At 56.0% G+C, this 14,292-nt stretch overlaps 1 protein-coding gene across 16 annotated transcripts in view; it reads right to left on the bottom strand.

Moving 5' to 3' along the window:
- NTNG2 (netrin G2) overlaps positions 1-14,292 on the bottom strand; it is a 73,505-nt gene that overhangs the window by 38,168 nt on the left and 21,045 nt on the right. For all 16 annotated transcript variants that reach the window (XM_070454855.1, XM_070454868.1, XM_070454863.1 and 13 more), the window contains one exon: positions 3,579-4,222. In XM_070454855.1, the coding sequence (XP_070310956.1) occupies positions 3,579-4,222 (644 nt within the window). The remainder of the gene's footprint in view (positions 1-3,578; positions 4,223-14,292) is intronic.

Here is a 14,292-nt window from a genome sequence, read left to right as displayed (position 1 = left end):
TCTGTCCCTTCCCACATACAATTTGCCCCACTTCAGCATCACAGAGTCCCTCCTAAGAGAAAAATGACCTTCACCCACCTTGAGGTAGGAGGGGTACGACCGGTCCTGGCTGTCAGCATCCAGCCCAGATCCTGCCGCCGGCCCAGACCTCAGGACCCTGCCTGAGCTGCCCGATAAAGTGGAAGGTGGGCCCTCGAGCAGACTCCTGAAGGTGAGGAGCCCCCTGGAGCAGTCCGAGGAGGACAGAAAAAAGGCCACACTCCCCAGAAAGGGTGGGGATCTGGTTCTCACCCCCAAACTGCTAAGCTGTTGAGCTGGCAGATGGGAGGGTCTTAAGCAAACCAGACCATCGCATCCCCAGGGCCGGCAGAAGTCACTGTGCTGACCAATGGCCCGAAGCCTGGACATAGATCCAAGAAGCAGGAGCAAGAACTTGATCTTTGACCACCAGATTCCACAATAACCACCATATATCAGGCGGTTTCCAGAACATTCCTGGCTTAAAACAGCCCGCCCCAAGCGAGGGCGGGTTAGGAATCACGGATGTCCGAACCACAGGACACGTGCACCTGCCTCACTGCCACCTGCCAGCCTTGAACTTCACCCCACCTCAAAGAATCGCTTGCCTTTGCCTTTGCCTTGGCCCATCTGGAATCCACACCAAGAGTCAAAGTGAAATAAAATGCCAACACAAGCTGAAAGACAAAGCCCCACACCGCTCCTGCCCACCCTGGCTCCGCAGGCATGACCACAGTGAGGGGTTTAGTACACAGGCTTCCAGCCTTTCCCCTGCATCCACAGTCCTCCTGGGCCGGAACAGAGCTCTTTCCAATGTCAGTGTCAACCTCTGTCCAATGTTAAAGTCAACAGGGAAATCATGTGTGTGGCTATATCATATATTTCACAAAACTGGAATTATACTATACACACCATGCAGCAAACTATTTTTTGTACTCATCAGTAATTGTGTACAAGGGCAGTCTGCGGAGCCTGCTGTGGAGAGATGCCCTGCTACATTGTCCCAGCTGGACTCTGGGGCAACCCCGCCCAAACTGGCCAATGATATGCCCTGGCATATGCCTAATTCTACTCCAACACCCCTGGGTCTCAACTCGGTCCTTCCTCAGCCTGCCCCAGCTCTCTGACACCATTATTTTGACCACGATTTATTTTATTCAATAAGTACTTTTTCAGCATGCGTAACATGGTAAACATGTAGTTTAAATTGTTGTTGTTCAGTCGCTAAGTATCCGACTCTTTGTGACCCTGGACTGCAGGACGCCAGGCTTCCCTGTCCTTCACTATCTCCCAGAGTTGGCTCAGACTCATATCCATTGAGTCGGTGATGCCATCCAACCATCTCATCCTCTGTTGCCCACTTCTCTTGCTCTCAATCTTTCCCAGCATCAGGGTGTTTTCCAATGAGTCGGCTTACGATGTAATAAACACAGGCGCAAAGTAGTTCTGAGGGTTTCATCAACATGAACACATTTAACTCACTGCAGCCCAATGGGAGAAGCATGCTTATTATCTTCCCTATTCTACAGAGGGGGAAACTGAGGCACAGAGAAGTCCTCGTTCAGAGGCTCACAGCCAGTCTATGGCAGGCCCAGGCCATGGGCTAAAACATGCCTACTCCCAACCATCACACCAGCAGTTCTCAAATGTAAATGTTTATCAGAATTCTCCAGAGAGGCTTGTTCAAACACAGATTGCCAGGCCCCTGCCTTGGAGTTTATGATACAGCGGGTCTGGCATAGGGCCTGAGAATCTGCATCTCCAGCAAGTATCCAAGTGATGCTGACACTGCTGGTCCAGGAACCACACTCAGGCAGTCCTTGCGTTACACGCCACTGCCCTTTACAACTGACCCCTTGCTTATGAGCCATGGGGCCTCCCCGAGCCTGGCTCTTGAGTGCAGGGTGTTCTATCCCTGCTGTGGGATAAAGGCCTTGTTCATACTGACAAGCACAGGGCCTGTCAAACAAACAAAGTATCTCAGTGTGGAACTGGTTTATCTGCTGCAATCTAAACAGTTCTTGGGAATCAAAGGCTGTTTTTACCTCCTATGATGGTCTTTTGCCTCCCCTCAAAAGGGTCCTCAAAACATCTCCTTCTCCAAAGCTGTGAGCAAAGGAATAACTCAGCAGGTTTGGACAGCTGTTCACAGCCTACATGTTCCAAAGAAAAGTGTGGCCCTTGACTAGCTCCTGGGAGGTAACTTTGAGCCTTGGAATGGCCTGCCCAACGAGTGTCTTGGTTTACTTGGAGCTGAGGGCCATTCCACACAGTTTACAATAAAGATGTGATTTATGGTGGGGGCTTTGGGCCATGTTGTATCACCATGACCTGTGGGTCAAGGAATTAGGGGCTGTGATCAATCATATGGCCAGTCAGCCATGCCTATGCGATCAATTCCTGATAAAAACCTGGAAATCCAGGCTTGGGCAAGCCCCCCCCTGGCTGGGCTACTCCCCAGGTGTTGTCACGCATCGTTGCTGGGAGAATTAAGCACTGTCTGCACGGCTGCCCTGGGAGATGCTGGCCAGAAGCTTGCGATGTTGTCTCTCAGACCCTGCCCTGTGCCCCTTTCTCCACTGCCGGCTTTTATCTATGTCCTTTAATTGTAACAAACAGCGGCTGGGAGTATAACAGCTTTGCCAAATTCAGTGAGTTCTAGCAAATCACGGAGCCTGAGGATGATCTCATGGTCCCCCCAGACACAACTGCCCCTCACTGAGTTGGTGGGCAGTTATACCGTACACCCTGAGCATCAGGCTTCAGCCCTAGTCCCACCAGCTGGGCCCAGCTCTGCCCATTCTCTCCAGACTTCCCAGTCCTGTGGCCAGAGGTAGCCTGGGCTTTATGGAGGGCATTTATCATCCACCATTCATCTCCCTCTATGGAAAAACACAAGCAGCCCCTTCGATGTAACACCAGGCAAACGTTCCAGGTGCCAAGTAAAGTCCCAGGTAACATCCCAGAAACCAGGTAACACCCTGGGCATAAGATAATGTCCCAGGAACCAGGTAATACCTTAGGAACAAGATAATGTCCCAGGAACCAGGTAATATCTTAGGAACAGATAATGTTCCGGGAAGCAGGTAACATCCTGGGTACCAGGTAATGTCTCAGGAACCAGATAACGTCCCAGAAACCAGGTAACATCCTGGGTATTATGTTACATTCCAGTTATAAGGTAATATCCCAGGAACCAGGTAACATGCTGGGAATCAGGTAACGTCTCAGGAACCAGATGACATCCCGGAAACCAGGTAACATCCTGGGTACCACGTAACATTCCAGTTATAAGGTAATATCCCAGGAACCAGGTAACATGCTGGGAATCAGGTAACGTCTCAGGAACCAGATGACATCCCGGAAACCAGGTAACATCCTGGGTACCACGTAACATTCCAGTTATAAGGTAATATCCCAGGAACCAGGTAACATGCTGGGAATCAGGTAACGTCTCAGGAACCAGATGACATCCCGGAAACCAGGTAACATCCTGGGTACCACGTAGCATTCCAGGTATCAGGTAACATCCCAGGAACCATCGCACCCCGGGGCCTTACCTGCCGGTGACCTCGACGTTGGAGATGGCGTAGAAGTACTTGTAGAGGTTCTCCCTCTGCACGTAGGTGCCGCCCAGCGCCGGCCGCAGCAGCCTCATGCGCAGGTCGGTGAGGGTGAAGAACTCCTTGAGGCCCTTGGCGCTCTCCAGCCGCGTGTACAGGTTGTCCATGTTGCGCAGGCCGGGGCCGGCGAAGATGGCGAAGCGGTCCCGCACCTCGAAGCGCACGAGCTTCTCCTTCTTGGAGCCGGCCCAGCGCGAGTACTCCTCGGTGCACAGCACCCGGTGCGCGCCCGACGCCGACAGGTCGCGCGCCCGCCGCGCCGGCATGCCGAAGGCCTCCATGCAGTCCTCCGCGTAGAACTGGTAGGGCTGCCACGTCCGCCCGTTGTCCAGAGACTTCTCCAGGACCATGACGGTGGGCCGGCCGTACTCGAAGGTGACAACCACGTCGTCCGTCAGCTCCACGCTCTTGTTCCACGACAGGGTGATGTTGGCCTCCAGCGGGCTGGGGTAGCGGCTCCACGTGACGCTCTGCCAGTAGGTGGCCAGGCCCTCGTCCTCCCGGTCGAACATCAGCCGGGGCGGGTGGGCCAGGTCTGGGTTGGAGGCGTCACATTCGTTGCTACACAGGTAGGGGTTTTCCTGCAAGTGGTGGGTGGGAAGGGGGGGAGACCAGGGTGGGCGCTGGCTCCTCTGGGTGGGTGGGGACTGGGAGCCCTGGCCCCACCCGGCCCCTGGGTGTTCAGAGGTCTCAGAGCCTGTGCTCCAGGGTCTGGGCACCAGGAAGCCTCTCTTTCCCGAAATCCCTAAAACACACGCAGCTCTAGGGCCTTCCCAGAAAGCACATCTGTTTCTACTCTAAGCACAGCCAAGCAAGAAAGGTGGGAGCTAGTCACCGCTCTACGACTGTCTGTGGCTCCCCATGGCCTGGAGGATAATGCCCTATGTCTTTCCTGCAATGCCCTGACCTCCTCCCTCCGCGCTGGGGGCCACCATTCCCGGCCTTTGGCCTGAGCACGCTTGTCCTCCAAGCCTTCCATGTCTGTGCCTCTGAGCCTTTGCAGATGCTGTTCCCTGTCCCCCACGTGTCCTTCCACCCCGTCTGCCTCCAAATGCCTGCTCACACTCTTGACTCTTGAATCGCCTCCTACACAGAGACACCTTCCCGACCCTTTGAACAGCACAATCAGTAGTCACGGGAGGGGTGGTGGAAGAAGTCAAAGTCTCCTGGTGCCAGGTGCAGTGTCTCGTCTCCCTCCTGTTTAGTGTCTCACTCGGAGGTGCACAGTGTGGGAGCATTAGCTCCGTGCCCCAGATGGAGACACCCGGGCTCAGGAAGGTGGTGACCCTGGCCCCAAGACCCTGCGAGGAGGAACGGGGGTCTGTCTGTCACAGGAGCTTGCTCCCTGTCCCCAGAGCCTGCCTGTCCACTTCACCCACCCGGGCATGCTGGGTGTTGACCGGTCCCTCTCATAGAGGTATATCTGGTGGGAGGTCCTTTCCGGGTCCCTGGCACATGCCCGGCGGGCCCCGTGGGGGACACTGGCTGGGAAAGGTGGGGCACAGCTCCCACATGCTTCCTCTCCTCCCCAACGCCCCCACGTCCGAAAGCTGGCAGCCCACTCCCAGGCCCAGCCAGCTCCAGCTGGGGCTCCCCTTCTCGGTAGTTCAGACCCCACCCCCCGGGTCTGGTCCACCATGTGAACTCACCCAGAGGCCTGAAAATCTAACGCAGTGGTTGCCCGGGGTGGGAGAGATGAAAGGGGGGGCCCGGGTGATTTTTAGGGTTGCAAAACCCTCTAGTACGATCCTGTCGTGGTGGAGAAATGGTCCATCTGTCCAAACCCGCAGAATGTACAACACGGAGAGTAGACCTTACTGTCGGTGTGGACTTGGGTTAATCACAACACGCCTGGTTAACAGAGGCGCCGCGCTAATGTGAGCTGTTAATAATGGGGGAATTGCGTGGGGAAACAGGTCTTAGGAGCTCTCTGGACTGCCTGCTCCATTTTCAGTAAACCTCAGACTGCTCTAAAAAGTAAAGTCTATTAATTAAAAGGAAAAACTGTCACTAAGAGCCGCACGCGCCCCAGACCAATTGCAGCTTCTTTTGATGAATATTTCAGGTCCCTGGTTTGCTCAGAAACAAAGCGGCTTGAATCTGAGTTAAAGCCTCACGTTCTAAAATGAGGCATTCGGCTCCTGGGACAGTGGGCGCCTCGCCTCCTGAGGGGCTGAGCCCGCATCACTGCGGCGACCTCAGGCCATCACCTTTGAAGTCTGTTCGTGGAGGGCCAGATCCCAGTCCTCCCCAGGGATCCTCGGTGGGCAGGCTGTCCCCGGGGTTTACTGAGGCAGGTTCCACTAAAATAGCTCTGTCCTGGCCTCCTGTGGTGCCCTGCCCACTCCACCTGCTCAGTCCTGCTGATTCGCAGGACCGGGAAACTCGGAGGGGAGGGGAACATCAAGTCCACTGAGCAGATGGGGAAACTGAGGCCCAGGGCGGGGTAGGACCGCCCCTGCCTCCCTGAAGGAGGGAGGGGCTTGAGGATGAGCCCTCCTCGGTCCTGGACCACCCCAGGGGTGACCTGGAGCTCCGTTGACCTCACACACAACACACGGGAGAGGGGCCCGGCTCGGCTCACGGGGGTCCGAGCTTCCTCACGCTCCGGTCTGTGATCCTGCGATGTTGCCCTGAGCAGGGAGGGGCTGAGAGCCCCACGGGGATGGCTCAGGGGCCCGCAGCGGCCAGGCCTGGTGATGAGAGCGGGGCGGGCCGCCGGGGCTGGAGGGCGCAGGCCTGCCTGGGGGCACACATCCTGCCCGGGCCCCGGGCCGCCCACAGCAGAATGGGCTCTGGTTGTGACATGTGGCCAGATGTCCCCGAGCTCACAGCTGGACACTGGGGACCGGAAGACACAGTCTGCACTGGGGGGCGGGGGGGGGTGGTCCTCCCCTCCCCCCAACCCAGCCGTCACCCTCTTTCCACAGCTCCCCCTTCTTCTGCCACCCCCGCCACCTCGTTATGGACTAAGCTGTGTCTCCCCCCAAATTCATATGTTGAAGCCTTAGCCCCTAGGACCTCCAAATTTGTATTTTTGGCTGTAATTAATTGACTGTGTTAATTTGACAGTTTTTGGAGACACAGGGCCTTGAAAAGTGATGACATTAAAAGGAGGCCGTTAGGTGGCCCCTAGTCCAAGTCTGTTGTTATTGTTTTATTCACCAAGTCGTGTCAAAGTCTGCAACCCCATAGACCGTAGCCCGCCAGGCTCCTCTGTCCGTGGGACTTCCCAGGTGAGAATACTGGAGTGGGTTGCCATTTCCTTCTCCAGGGAATCTTCCCAACCCAGGGATCGAACCTGCGTCTCCTCCATTGGCAGGTGGATTCTGTACCCCTGAGTCACCACCTGCCTGGGTTCTTACAAGAAGGGAAAGTGTGGACACAGAGAGCTGCCTGGGGCTCATGCACACAGGGAAATGAGCTTGTGAAGAAGCAGCTGGAGGCAAGTCAAGGAAGACACCTCAGAAGATACCAGCCTGCCTTGGTCTTCAAGGGTCAGACAAACCTTGACCTTGGACTTCCAGCTCCAGAAACTAAGAGAATAATTTCTGTGGTTTAAGCCCACCCAGGCCCTAGCAAACTAGTATGTGTCTTACCCCAGCTCAGCAGAGACTGGGTCAGGCGGAAAGGGCCACCAGAAGCTCTCTCTGGGGCCCTCCTCCACCAGCCCGCTTCTTGGTCAGCTGGCACCAGGTGGCATCACACTCCTCTGCCCACTTGGAAAGTTACCCACCCAGCAATGAAGCTGTCTCATCCTCTCTCACCTGTGAGCTTTACACCTGGAGCCACTTTCCCTCTTCTGGGTTTTTTTAGAGAGTCATTCCGGATGTCCCTCCTCCAGGAAGCCCGCCTTGTCTGATTCATCTTTGAACCCAGTTCCCTCATCACAGGGTTGTTAGTGTGTTTATCTGGGCCAGTGTGGTGAAGCCTCCGGATAGGGCCTGGACCTCAGTAAACACTAGTTGTGAAGTGAAAGTCGCTAGTCATGTCCGACTCTTTGCGACCCCATTGATGATACAGTCCATGGAATTCTCCAGGCCAGAATACTGGAGTGGGTAGCCTTTCCCTTCTCCAGGGGATCTTCCCAACCCAGGGATCGAACCCAGGTCTCCACATTGCAGGCGGATTCTTTACCAGCTGAGCCACCAGGGGAAGACCAAGGGATAGTTATTGTTACCCTATTAACTAGTTATTACTAGAAGATAATTAGATTGATAGTAACAGATCTCATAGTGAATGTTGAGAGTATTTCTGTCCACCCCCAGCTGCTGTCAATCACTCACACCTCACCTCTCCCCCTTCTCCATCCCCCTGTCTACCCTCTCTCACCTCCCCAGCTCCCGGGGTCCCCACTGAAGACTGCACCAGCCTGTCTGTCATCAGGAAGACGGACGTGGCCAGCTCTGCCAAGGGACGGGGGCCCCAACCTGGCTGCGGGCACTAAGCTGCCCTAACCTGCAGGGCCCGCCGGCCCCCCGCCCCCTGGCCCCGGGAAGCAGATGGTCAGAAACTAATGAATCAGCCTGTGTATTTACCAGCCCCGCGCCTGCTGCGGAGCGGGCTTAATCAACAGCGAGTACAATAAATAAATCCCAAGCCATCGCCAACACAATTCCTCTCTCCTGTCTCCCTTCTTTCTCCCACCGCCCTCCCACCCCAAGGTCTCCGAATTCTGTTTAACCATTTAGGGAACAGGGTGCCTCCTGCTGAAGGCGGCTTCGTGGCCCACGGTCTTTCCCAAGCACCTTGGGCTCACACTCTCCTTTTCCTCCTGTTCTGCACCAGGGAGGATTCCGAGGAGCCAGCCTGGGATGCGAGCCCAGGTCCCCAACCCTGAGCGCTGCAGCATCTGATGGCTGACGGCTCTGTGCGTGAGGGAGGGGCCGGCTGGAGGGCCAGCCCTTGCCAGCCTCCTAAGTCTGCACATTTCCACTCAGCTCTATGAGATCAGATTAACTAATGATGAAACAAACTGTCAAGATAAACTGGCCTAATACCAGGGAGAAAGAGCCAGCGATGTTTGGGGCACACCTTTAACTTTTCAGGATAACACTGGAGCCGTCCTTTGAAATTATCAAACGTAGCAGTCATTGTTTCTTTAGACATCTCATGAGTATCACACACACACACACAAATCTTACCGCTGATTGAAGGCCTTGGGATTTGTTCTAGAAAAGTGTAACACTTCACATTTTCTACTCAGGGGACTCATGGAGCCCCATCTTCCCAGTTAGGAACGCCTGTTCTGGGGTCAGACAGTTGGTTTTAGGGTGTGAAAGCCTTGGGCTCAATCTCAGCTCAATTCTTTGAGACTCGTCCCATATCTTGTGAGATAATCTGCATGAAATGCCTATAAAAAGTCTCCAAATGGTAGCAGCTATTATTAAACAGTAGCTTCACGTACACGAGGTCAAGGGCTTTCTCAGCAACCTTCCCCTGCCCTTCATTGGGAAGCCGGGAAGTTCGCACACAGACACGGACCACAGTGGGGACTGCAGGCTTGAAGGAGTGTGAGGATTGTGACAGTCAATGTATACCCACTATGGGCCGGAGTGGGCTGGGCCCTCCGCATCCAAGCTGGCTGCATCCTCCCGGCACCCCAGGAGGGAGGTCACTTCCATTTCCCAGATGAGAAACCAAGTAGCTGCCAGCCCCAGCATTACCCATCATCTCTGGACCCTGCAAGCATCTTAGCGAGGAAATCCTGGGGAAACTGGGCTCGTCCGTCTCTACAGACACGAAGGCAAGTCACCTGCGTGGTGGGGCAGCGAGAGAGGTGGAGGGCGAGGGGAGGGGAGCCAGCCCGCACACCAGCACCAGGACAAGAACCGGGTGGAGCCCAGCGTCCTGCACGGACACTGAGCAGGAGTCTCCTGGACCAGCTCTGCTACAGAGAAACGTCTCATACCAGGCTTTTCATTGAAGAGACTTTGCAACTATCTCTTAATGCTTTTGCTTCTGTGATATTTTGTTTTCTACAAAGGGTGCAGCTGGAGTCAGGGGCGAGGTTGTAAACAGCGGAGATAAGCTACCAGCAACACATACCATTAAGTGGAAAAGCTGGCTGTTAGGATAGCAGGAATGGAGGTGATCTGCTTGGAGGATGTCTGGCTACTTGGGCACCCAAGGAGCCCGTGGACAGGCCATCACTGGAACTGTAACCACGTCTCAGGAGGAGGAATAAGCAGCTTCAGGCAGACTGGTCTTCCCATCCAAACGTCTTGGGACTAAATCACACCATTGCCGGGTGCTGCCAAAGCTGGTGGGTCTTTGCAGAGCAGCGGTGGGGCGGGAAGGGCTTTGCCCTGGGTAGCTGGGAGGATGGGTACAGTGGCCTGGCCTCTCACTGGCCACTTGATGGGAGCCTCAGTGGCCTCCCCAACTCTGCCCCCACCGCAGCCCAGAGCTGGGCACTCCCTGGGGACTCAGGGAAGCGCCGTCCAGTGAAGGGAAGTCCAGTGAGGCCGAGAATGCTGCCTTCAAGAGCGGCCCTGAGGGTGATACCAGGTACCACGTGGCGAGCGCTTGTGTGGCTGGGGCTCATGGACAGCGGGTGTAGGGAGTGTATACAAGGGCAAGCCACAGCCACACTAAGCCCTGCGTGTGCTTTACCCTGGACGACGGTAAAGGAAGGGGACCGAGCTGCGTCTCAAGGTCACAGGGCTCAGCAGTGCCCGAGGTGGGACCGGAAGCCAGGGCGTCAGGCTTGGACACAAGTCAGGAAGCGCGTCCCTCCCCCAAAAGGAAAGGCGGCTGGCATCCCAGGCCTGGGCCTCTCCCCCGGGACTCGGGACTCGGTGCTACCGGGGCGTGTGGGCGGCCCCAGGGAACAGTTTAGCAGCTGACAGGTTTTTTTGAATCTGTCTGCTAGAGTTGCCGGCTGAAGTCTCATCCTCAGCCCGTCAACCTCAGCTGGGGCTGGGGCATCTCTGGGTGGGAGGCTGGATTTGGGCAGGGCCGGGGGAGCTGCCAGGGAGACCCCGGGGCCAGGGGGGCTGGGGTGAGGACACGGAGCATGGAGGTCCCGGGAGGGATGCTTAGGGGAGTCAGAGTAGCACAGAACAGGCAGGAGCAAAAGCGGAGGGAAGCCAACCCAAGGTGGAGCTCGGCCCACCTTCCCCCTTGGATGATGCTTCTAGAACTTTTGGGTAAACTCTCTGGGGCCTGGGCGCTGACCCCTGGGGTCATGGAGCTGGGATTCCAGAGACGGTCCCTAGCCCCGCATGTGACCTTGGGTGGGGCCTGGCCCTGTCTGTGCCTTGGTTTCCCAGTTCATGAAACGACCGAGCTCTGACTCTGACCTCCCCAGCTCCAAGTTCCTCAGTGGGAAGGAAGGACGCGGAGGCACCTCCCACCCCCTCATCCCAGGGACAAAGCCAGGGTGCCGGGGGAATTCTCCTTAACAAATTATTTCCTATTTATTGGTAAGAAAAGTTGCAGCAGGGATAAATTATTAACAAATCGGAAACGGAGATTCTGTTGGGAGCTGGTTCTAATTCTAGCTGCCCTGAGGTCTCTAATTCTCTTCTCCCTCCCCCGGCTCCTAACTCATCCGCCCCCCACCCCACCCCCACGCTGCTTCTCCTTCTGTGGTTTCATTGATCCCAGTTCCGCCTCGAGCTGCCCCCCACCTCATCCTCCAGGCTTCTCTCCCATCCCCTTTTCGGTTTCCTTTTCGAGCAAAAGCCCTGGACGGCAGCAAGGTCACCCTCCCTGCTCGTGAATCAGCGGAAACTGACCTGTGTTATTTCAGGGCCAGGGCGGCGCCTCTTGTATTTTTCAGGTTTTGTTTCTCATTGGTGCCATTTCTTCCCAGCCTGGCTGTCACTCAGGCAGAGGAAGGCATCTTCCTGGGGCTCATCCATCCTGGCAGTGAGTCTCCAGAAGTCACAGTGAGGCCTCATCCCCAGCCCAGACCCTGAGCCCAGGCCAGCCATGGTGGGCATCTCCTGGACCAAGGTCCGCCTCGGACCCAGAGTCTCAGGCCACCTCCTGAGCCCGGCCAGGTCTGGCCGTAACCAAGGAAAGGCACCTCAGTTCTGCAGAGATGAGCCCTCCACTCTGCTCCTGGCCCCATTTCTCTTCAACCCTGCCCACATTTACCTTCTCCAGAACCTCTTGTGATTAAGACTGGACTCTGGGATGCAGGGGCCAGGTCTGCTCACCCTTGCCACTCCCGCCCCCAGCACTGATTTGATAAATACTTCCAAACTCGGTGAGGATCCTTGACAGTTGGCTCTAAGGATGGTGTCCATTGAGCAGTTATTCAACTCGCCCTTCCTAGATTCCATTGCTGCAGGGCAGCTCAGAGCGGGCATCACCCAGGGAGGATGGCGTTGTTACCGAGGGGAGTGGGAAGTGACCGGCCCAGGTGCTGTTTCAGCAGCCGGACAGGGACTTGGTTCCTTAGTCCTCCTCCCCTCCACGCTGGGTTCCCCACCAGACCCAGCTGGCGAGCCTTTCTGATGACCTGAGACGTCAGGCCGTCCTGGTGGCCAAGCTGTCCCTGAGTGGGGCAAGGATGCAGTGTCAAACACTCCTTCCTACCACGACTGACCCAGAATGACCATCTGTCAGCTGAACAGTCAGAGGGGTTGGCTGGGGTCTTGCCAAGGTGCTGCCTTGGTTAGACAAGGGTTAATCTCTCCAGGAACTCAAAATTGTATTCCTTAAAAAAAAAAAAAAAACTTCACTTGGTCCTAGGCATATGTAGATTCTTCCCACGGCCAGATTTCCAGGAACATTTGGGGTGGGAAACTATTCCAGCTGGAGTGCCTGGGGGTGATCCCTGTGGACCCCCCACAGTCACCTACTGCACCCCAGCGCCTCGCTGGGTACCGCATGACTGACCGGATCCACGTGGGCATCTGTCTCAGACAAGGGATGGCACCTCTTCATTTGCATACCCCTCACGACAGGGGACTCATTACTATAAAAAGCAGATAGGCCAATCTGGACTGCTGGCTCCTTAGAAATTTGGGCGATATATTTTGACTCGCACTCTGCATATTTCCTTCGCTCCAGACCCCCTGTCTTCTACGCATTTACCCTTGTTTTCTCTAGTTATGCAGTAAACAGTTTCTAATTGATTAGAGAACGGAGAGTGAGAGGCCAGATTAGCCCAGGCCCTCCTCCTCCCCCAAGCTAGGAGCTCAAACGCTTTCCCACCAGGGCCAGCGGGCGGCTCAGCAGCTCTTTCCCGCCTCCTCCCCGCGCACACAGACTCCACCTGTTCATCCGAGGAGCCGCCTGCCTGGCAGCTGCCCGGCCTCCCTCCGTCCTGCCAGCCCACCCCCACTCCCCATCCGAGGCTCTCGCCACCCAAACAGCCCAACGCTTTTGTTGAACGTTGTTTTAAAAAAGTAAATAAAAAGTACATCAGGAGAGAGGGAATGACAAAAGAAAGAGAGAGAGAGAGAGCAGGGATGGGGTGGGGGGAGGGTGCAGAGAGGCAGAAAAGCTGCATTCAGAGAAGCTGGGTGAAGTGCATTATTGATTCAGGACTTAGAAAATGCTTAGAGCGAGGGAAAAGCGTCCTGCTCTTTAAAAGCTTGTGCAAAGCAGAAGCTAGACACGGCAGCCTTCCCAAAGAGGGCCTGCTCTGCTGACATGAATATTTTATCACGGAGGGGGAAAAAAAGTGGCCTGGAGGATTCAGTGCCGGGTGGGGCCGGGCGGCGGGTGGCCCCCTCCGAGGGGCCAGGCTGGGGCGCCCAGGGGAGCTGCCCTCCCCAGACCCCGGGGCCCTTGCAGAGCCCCTCTCTGGCTCTCTGCAGGCTGCCCCCGGCTTTCCAGCTGAAGAGCCATGGGGCCCAGAAGAGGCGCAGGAGTGGTGGGGACGCCGGCTGAAACGGGGGCGCCTGGGAGGGTCCGGGGGCCGAGGGTGAACGTTCGTTGAGCCTGGCAGCCCCCTCCCCTAACCTCTGCCCTGTCCACCCCCTTGGCCTCCCCACCCCGACCCACTCTAGAGAACACCCCCCACTCTCCCCAAACCACCACCCCACCCCCGCCTTGTTTCAGCTCCTGCGACACCCCAGAGCACTCTCTCTGGATGAATCCCAAACCCAAGCGGTCCAGGCTCTGCAGGCCCCGCCCACCTATTTCACTCCTCATCTCCCCTTGCTTCCGCTTTTCTTTTTTAAACTTCCCCACTGAGTCTTTTCCTTAGCCCCAGGCACGGAGACCAAGATTTTTCGGGTGAAATTTCCTTTCCTCTCGTCTAATAACCATTTCAAAAGAGGGAGATGGAGGCACCGATAGGTTAGAAAACCTATTCAGCATCACTTTGCTGAGAAAAGGGCAGAACTGGGGTTAGAAGCTTGAAAAGAACAGACTCTGTGCTGCCCTCCTGCTTCCCTGGTGCAGAGCCGTTCCTTGGTTTAGGGAAGATGAAATGAACTTGTGCCACGGAAGTCTTTGTCTGCAAAACATATAGAGGACTTCCCTGGTGGTCCAGTGGTTCAGAATCCACCCGCCAATGCAGGGAACGCGGGTTCGATCCCTGGTCCAGGAGGATCCCACATGCTGGGGAGCAACTAAGCCCATGTGCCACAACTACTGAGCCTGTGCTTTAGAGCCTGAGAGCCACAACTACTGAAGCCCGAGCGCCCTAGAGCCGGCGCTCAGCAAAGAGGGGGGCCCCCGCAAT

Source organism: Odocoileus virginianus, chromosome 2 (genome assembly GCF_023699985.2).
Source record: "Odocoileus virginianus isolate 20LAN1187 ecotype Illinois chromosome 2, Ovbor_1.2, whole genome shotgun sequence".
NCBI lineage: Eukaryota > Metazoa > Chordata > Mammalia > Artiodactyla > Cervidae > Odocoileus > Odocoileus virginianus.
This window is presented reverse-complemented; position numbering and strand designations above follow the sequence as displayed.